Source organism: Grammomys surdaster, unplaced genomic scaffold (genome assembly GCF_004785775.1).
Source record: "Grammomys surdaster isolate TR1022 unplaced genomic scaffold, NIH_TR_1.0 126271, whole genome shotgun sequence".
Classification (NCBI taxonomy): Eukaryota; Metazoa; Chordata; class Mammalia; order Rodentia; family Muridae; genus Grammomys; species Grammomys surdaster.
In genome coordinates, this window is record NW_021621071.1 from 9,838,254 (window position 1) to 9,845,570 (window position 7,317).

Sequence of the window (7,317 nt, forward strand, 5' to 3'; positions counted from 1 at the left end):
GAGGAGGAGGAGGAGGAGGAGGAGGAGGAGGAATGGTGTTTAAACAGCTTCACACAAGATTTGGGCATGCAGCCAGATTAGAAAACCAGTGACCTAATACATTTTCATTCTTATTCTACATCCTATAGGATATATTCTATATATTCTAAGATCTTCATTCTCACTCTTTGTCTCCCTCCCTCCCTCTCTATAAAATTACAGACAGTGTGAGTATTCATAAATATAAATTCTTCTCATGAATTCCGTATCATTTCCTGTCCACAAATAGCAGTAGTATTCTGATTTTATAGATAAAGCTGTGGATCGAGAGAACTTCCTAGAAAGACAACAAAGCTTTGATCCTGTACCCTCAACCTCCCAGATCCCAACTCGGTCCTTCTCCAGCACAGCTGATGGGTCCTTGCTGGGACAGCATTCTACCTGGAGATCATGACAGACCTCCTATATGCTTTCCTGACCCACAGTGTTTTGACCCTGTGGTTATACCAACTCCTTGTTTAGAATGCTCCCACGGCTCTCCGGTAGACTTGGGATAAAACCCAACTCCAAGCAGAGAATGAACGCCCCCCTCTCACCTGGAAGCTCCTGTAGTTTTGCCTCCTCCTATTCCTATCCCTCATCTTACCTCCAGGATGCTGGATGTACAGCTAAGGCCCACCTCCATGATGCTGGCTGCCTGGGGTCTTACAGCTAAGGCTAGTGACTTCCAAGTCAGCCCTCAGGAGTACCGATTGCCTCTTCTGTGGTTGTCCTCCCTCCTTATTGCTACCCACATTTAAACTGTTCCCTAAATCACAGCTAAGCCATCACCTTCAGCAAAGATCTTCTGGTTGCCACTGACAGGCAACCCAACTCTATTTTGACTCTACCCTTCCTGGTTATCCAGGGATTCCGACTGCCATCATGCCTGCCTACTGAACCGAAATATCACGCCTATTGATCTGACTTCTTTGCATTGCAAGCTTGAGAATGGTCACCATATCTTGACTGCTATGTATCCCCAGCACCCAAAATACAATATTTGATTATAAATAAACAAATTATGTCTATGATGATGAATACATTTTAAAACACTGAAAACAAATATGTACTTTATAAGGGGTCAGACAGTTAAATAAAATGCCCCTTTTAAACTACTTTTCATTAGACCTTTTTTTTAAAAAAATTATTATTAATGGAGGTGGGAGCATTCTGGGGAGATCACGGGAAGGTCAGTGAATAACTTGTTCTTTGAATGAGTTCCAGGGGTCAAACTCAGGTCACCAGGCTTGCCCTGCAAACATGCCTTTACTTACTAAACCACTTTGCTGGCCTCATATTTGATATTCTACCTGGTAATGGCTTCTACAAAGGTAGCGGGAGTGTGAGATGTTCATTTGTTTTAAGCTAGAAAGGTTATCTATTAGTCTAGAATTCTCTTTGGGAATTTGTCTCACTAATTAAGAATTCACTTGGACACACAATTTATCGAACTCGGATTTCCAGTGGCTCGTTTTTTTAAATAAAACCTCATACATCTTACTTCGTCCATTGTGGGTCTTAACTTGGCCCGCGTTGCCACACACTGGCCCGCCAGAGAGAAGAGCTTGGCAGAGAAGTTCCGAGGACAGGGCGGTATCTTTCTGTCTAAGAGCGAGAGGCACGAGTCTAGGCCTCTCTTCTCCATCAGTTCCATGAGGAGGTCCCGCTAAGAAGAGGAAAGGACAAAGTTGTTTCCTGGAACTCTATCAGACAACTAATTGGCAATGGGTGCTGGTACATGCGCAGTTCTTACCAGCTGAACGCATTTGGGATCATCCAGGACCACTTTGCAGCCCGTTAGGACCTCCATGATCACCTATAAGGAGCATAGACCTAGTCAGCTACAGAGGTTGAGAATGAATACAGAATCAGTTTCAACTATTTGACGTAACAAATGGATTCCATTCTAACTGATGTGCTCGTATTTTATTCATGGATTATTCGAAAATTAAGGTGTTGGATAACGAATAACAGAAAATCAATAGGTATAAAATTTAAAACTCTTAAGATTTTTCCTCTAAGCCAGTGGTCCTCAAACTGCCTAATGCTGTGACCCTCTAATACAGTTCCTCATGTTGTGGTGACCGCCTGCCATAAAGTTATTTTTATTGCTACTTTGTAACTGCGTTTTTGCTACTGTCATAAATGGTAATGTAAATCTCTAATAACATGCAGGGGGGTCTTAGAGGACCCCTGGGAAAGTCCAAGAACCCTCATGGCAGTGAATCCTCTTCCATAGCTAACCAACAGGCGAGACTCACGATTCCGAAGCTGTAGACATCCGTTTTAACAGAAAGTCTTCCCTGTCTGATGTATTCTTCTGGCATGTACCACAGATGTTTCCTGCCGCTGCCGGTCATATTTATGGTAGAACTCTGCTGCTCTAGGTGGGGTCGGAAGTGCGCCGCAGCAAAATCGGTTAGTTTGGGTTGGAACTGGTCATCCAGGAGTACGTTTGCACTGAAAGTGTGGTCAAAGACAGACAGGACAAAGCATCACAGAGGATCACAGAGGCTGAGACAGAACATGGCTGAGTGATTCAGAACACTGTAAGATGAAGGCAAATATAAATTCTCACGGGCGAGTGTGCATTCTAAACATTTGAGTGTGCATTCTAAACATTTTTCTTCAAGCATAAACATAAATTTAAATGAAGCCCAAAAAAAGAAAAAAAATCTGACCCATGAACAGTGAGTATTACAGATTTTAAAACATGTGTGGGTGCCATGCCAACAGGACAAAGTAAGGTTAACCACAGCAGCTTGCTTGTACTCTTACGGAGACCATGTGCTCAGTTTTAAGCTGCTAGTGAAGGAATTTGTTCTATGCAGAGAGGTGTGTTATGGAATGCTAGGCTTACTAGAACTGCTAGCCTAGAATGACTTGGCGAGTCTTTGATAGCCCCTATTTCAGCAGTCTCCAACCTTCCTAAATGCTGTGACCCTTTAATACCGTCCGTCCCTCGTGTTGTGGTGACCCCCCCAACCATAAAATTCTTTTCATTGCTACTTCATAACTTGTCATTTTTGCTACCGTTATGAATTGTAATGTAAATATCTGTCGGGTAGGATATCTGATGTGTGACACTCAAAAGGGGTCGCGACCCACAGGTTGAGAAGCACTACCCTACTTTAAGGACAGTCCCACCTCAGAGCTCCCACTCTATGAGTTCCATTTTATTAGCTGGTGAGACTCACTCTGGATGTGAACTATCCTGGAAGCAAAGGCAGAGTGCATAGAGTTCGTTTAGGAAACTGTCACATTAAAAACAACCATGTCACATTTTAGATCAGAGTAAGTATTGATTTGCTTTATGCCTCAATAGACTTTCATAGGACACCAGGGAAGGAGAAGCCCCGAGGGCCATGCACTCCACACAGCAGTCCCTTTCCCAGGTTCTGAGACCTTCAGTTCTATCTTCTTGGCATTTCAGGCCAGGAGAACAGCAGAATCTAAGGCACTGACCATGGACTATGAAGTCCATTGCTGCCTGGGCTGGCTGGATACATGGTAGCAAGCATGGGGACTGACAATCAGCCATAAAAGAGCAGGCAGAGGCTTCCAGACTGGTTAGGGGCTGTGAACAAGCAACTTTTCGTTTCTGTTTTGCTTAGGGCTCTTCAGAGCTAGTTTGTGTCCTGATGCTGAAACATTTTCTACTTAGCTTGCTCATCCAAATGTGAAGGTGCAGATTTTGTAGTGATACCCACTGTTATTAAATGTAGCAGCTGCTACTGGGTAAGAAGTCCGTAAGCCTAAACAAACTTACAAATGTCCCAAAGGTCTCTGCTGTCTCAGAACAAGAACACGAACAGGCAGAGCTAGTTCTGAACTGAGACCCTCTAGAGGAAGACATGGCTGCCAGACTATGGTGGGATTCAGAGCGGATTTAAGCACATCAGTTCCGTGTCCGTAACTAAGGTCTCTCAATCCAGACTTTTGCCTAGGACCGAGTTGACAACTGATGAACTAAAATGATGTCCTCGGTTCCTTTAAGAGTAAAAACATGTTTTAAACCCTGGCTCTTCCCTCCACAAAATGGAAAAAGAATAGTAAAGTGCAAAGAGCCGACTTTATTAGACTCTGTTTGCACTGTGTGATCTCATCTGTAGGGGAATAAGCCAGGGGTTGTGTCCCCAAGGTTTGTATCACAGTCCTTAACTCTCTCCTTCCCTGCCTCTTCTCAAGTGCTCAGCAACTGCCAGAGGCAGCTTGTGTCTGCCATGGCCCAACTCTGTTCCGTTCCCCACTCATTCTTTCATTGTCTCTCCTGGTGAACAGCATCGTGTTCTTGTTCTGAGACAGCAGAGACCTTTGGGACATTTGTAAGTTTGTTTAGGCTTACGGATTTCTTACCCAGTAGCAGCTGCTACATTTGATAACAGTGGGTATCACTACAAAATCTGCACCTTCACATTTAGATGAGCAAGCTAAGATGCTGAAGGGACATTTGATGCCTGAAGTTGTATGTAAAACTACATGTAGCACACCACGCCCAAGAAGGCTCACTGCACGCAAATCAGTCAAGAAGTCTATTCCATGTGACATAAAAATCCCAACTCTACATGGCAGGTCATTGGAGCTGCTGCCCCTTTGCCCTGCCGCAGCCTGCTTCCTCCCTTAGAAACATAATTTCTTCTTATACACAGTTTATACTGCTATCCACGTGTCTCTGTCCAGTGCCTTGTTCCAAGACACAAAATAGCGAAAACTCTCAGAAGTGCTCAGCAAACTCTACTATCCAGTGACATCAGGACTTACTCCCCCCACCCCCAGTCACACCCACACCCCCCACTACAGTTTCTACTACTCTAGGAGACACTCCTGTGTACCCTTGTGTCATCTCTGCACAGAGGAAGACGGCGAAACTCTAAATGCCACTTGTTGTTGTTGTTGTTGTTGTATTGGGTTTTGTGGTTTATCTGTATAGCCCTGGACGAGGTTAGCCTCAAAATTAGAAATTCACCTGCCTCTGCCTCCCAGGTGCTGGGGTTAAAGGCGTGCGCCACCACCACCTGGCTGACTGCCATGTTTTCAATGTCTTCCGCCTTCACCACAGTTCTCCAGAAGACATGGTATTCTGATTAATATGTTAGGCGCTTGAAAATGCCAAACCCAAATCTAACCACCCCATAGGAATCCCTGAAGATTGTTTTTTTTAAATATAGGAAAGGGGTGTGGGGAGACAGACAGGGACAGCAATAATAACAAACCCATAATCCAAGCCATGTATTTGACCTGCAGTGAAACAAGTAGGCACTGACAGCAACTGGTGAGTCACACGACTCTGAGAGCATAGGCAGAGGTGAGCTGGGTGACCACAAACCATGTCACCCAAAACACCTGCTGAGGTCATGGGGTCAGCGAGGGGGCATGGGTCAGACGGGATAACTGAGGACCCTGTCCTTACACACTGCGTACTGACATCTGGTGCAGAGGCGAGATCTTACCAGCAGGCCGTAGTGTGGAGCGTACATTTTGAAACCGGTGATTTATTTGGTTCTAAATAAAGGTTACAGGGAGGCGAGAAAGGGGTGTGCTCAGTTTTAGGAAAGTGGGACTTTTGTAAAAACAAAACCAAAACCAAAAAAACCCAAACTTGTCAGGTTCTACACTAATGCTTTCCCCTGACCCCTGCTTCAACCTAAAACAGAATCTTCAATTATAAAGTGGCCCCAACTACCAGGCGGTATGTCTGTTCTGCAGCGTGAGAAGACACTGACAAAAAGAAGAGACAGTTGAAGTCACAATAATATGAAACCAAAGCACAGCTTGCTGATGGTTCTGGCCGATAGAGGCAGACACTGGGCAGCTTTGGCCCACACCCACATCTCCTGTTTCTACCCTGCTCCCTGCTCCTTACTCTAAAGGCTGATTGGATTTAAACAGAGAGGCTGATTGGATGTGTAATTCTTTAAATAGAAGGGTCCCTGACTGAGGACATTTGGGCTTTCCTGACCGGGTGGTGAAGTTGTACCCTGACTCAGGTGTAGTGACTTAACACTTTTTTTTTTGAGGAACCTGATCCCCCAAACAATACTACTTTATAATGAGAACGGCTTTCTCTGCTCACGGCTAACTTTCCTGGTTTAGTGTTAACAGGCCTTAAAAATTAGGATGATGTATCCAGATTAAAATGCAGGATTTGAATTTAAGTTGCGTCTGGCAAGGTTGTGTCTGACACAGGGGATAAGAATTGATCTTTAAGACATTACATATATTTAGAGAGGCTTATTTGAGCTTCAGTCAATTGTCACATTCTGGAACCAGTTTTCTCTCCACCTTTAACAACTCAGTGCCTATAGGCGAGGGTGTAAGAGGATGAAAGAATCAACTCATCCACCTGATGGTTCATCTCCTGTAGACTGAGATGTCCTATTAAACTGACTCTCAGCCTTGATAAGCCTGCAGCCATCAGCTGTCTTGCCCAGGAGGACTGGGAGAAAGGGAGAAAAAACAGGCTGAGTTTTCAAGCCAAGAGTGTCCTGGTGGCCGACCGACCAACCTGTGGCTGTCTGTCTATCCACCCTACCGGCCTCCGCCCATACTTCTAGATTGGCACATAACAAATGCTGTGTGCACTCTTTCCCACACTCTAATCTTGTGTCTCTGGTCAGTTTCCATTCTTCCCTGTTGAAGCCTCCCGCTTTCCTCCTGAATGCCAAAGCTTGTTTCACCAATGGCAATACCACCCTAGGACCTGTTGGAAACACTGAGGTTAACTTCTTGATTTGGAGCCATTACCAGGATGGGAACTGCCGTGGGTGAAGTGCCTTTCAACTTCAACTTAGCTATATATGTGAACAGGCAAGATCTAGCGCTATCAGATGCTTTAACGAGATCCTGTAATTGGAAAATATCTTCGTTTCCTAAAGATCAATGTGAGTCTTCTGCCAAAGCTACAGACTGCACTCCGGATTCTCCCTTTGGATCCTCTTCTTCTCAGCTCCCACGATCTGGTAGTGAGTTTTGTTTTTATAACACCCTCTTAAAGAGTTCAAATTACTAAGATATTTTGGGGCTAAGTGAACTGCCAGACTTGCTGCAAACACCTCTGGAATGTGGGCTCTGCTTCCTCCTGTGGGTGTGCCTCGGCTGCAAGCCAGACATCATTTTCCTTCTTAAAAAGAGAAATCTCTCTCTGCTGGAACAAGCCAGACCGATGGCGTGAATCTCCAGACCTAATTTCTCTCTCCACAAGAGTCTGATGTTAACAGTTAACTGATGTTGTCAGTCTGCACATGGTACTTCTCTCTCTCTCTCTCTCTCTCTCTCTCTCTCTCTCTCTCTCTCTCT

General features: G+C 44.7%; 1 protein-coding gene across 2 annotated transcripts in view; it reads right to left on the reverse strand.

The window, feature by feature from the left end:
* Positions 1-7,317, reverse strand: part of Irak3 (interleukin 1 receptor associated kinase 3) — a 54,585-nt gene that overhangs the window by 2,147 nt on the left and 45,121 nt on the right. For both annotated transcript variants that reach the window (XM_028759078.1, XM_028759079.1), the window contains exons 9-11: positions 2,283-2,481; positions 1,775-1,837; positions 1,523-1,687 (exon numbers count right to left, since the gene is read on the reverse strand). In XM_028759078.1, the coding sequence (XP_028614911.1) occupies positions 1,523-1,687; positions 1,775-1,837; positions 2,283-2,481 (427 nt within the window). The remainder of the gene's footprint in view (positions 1-1,522; positions 1,688-1,774; positions 1,838-2,282; positions 2,482-7,317) is intronic.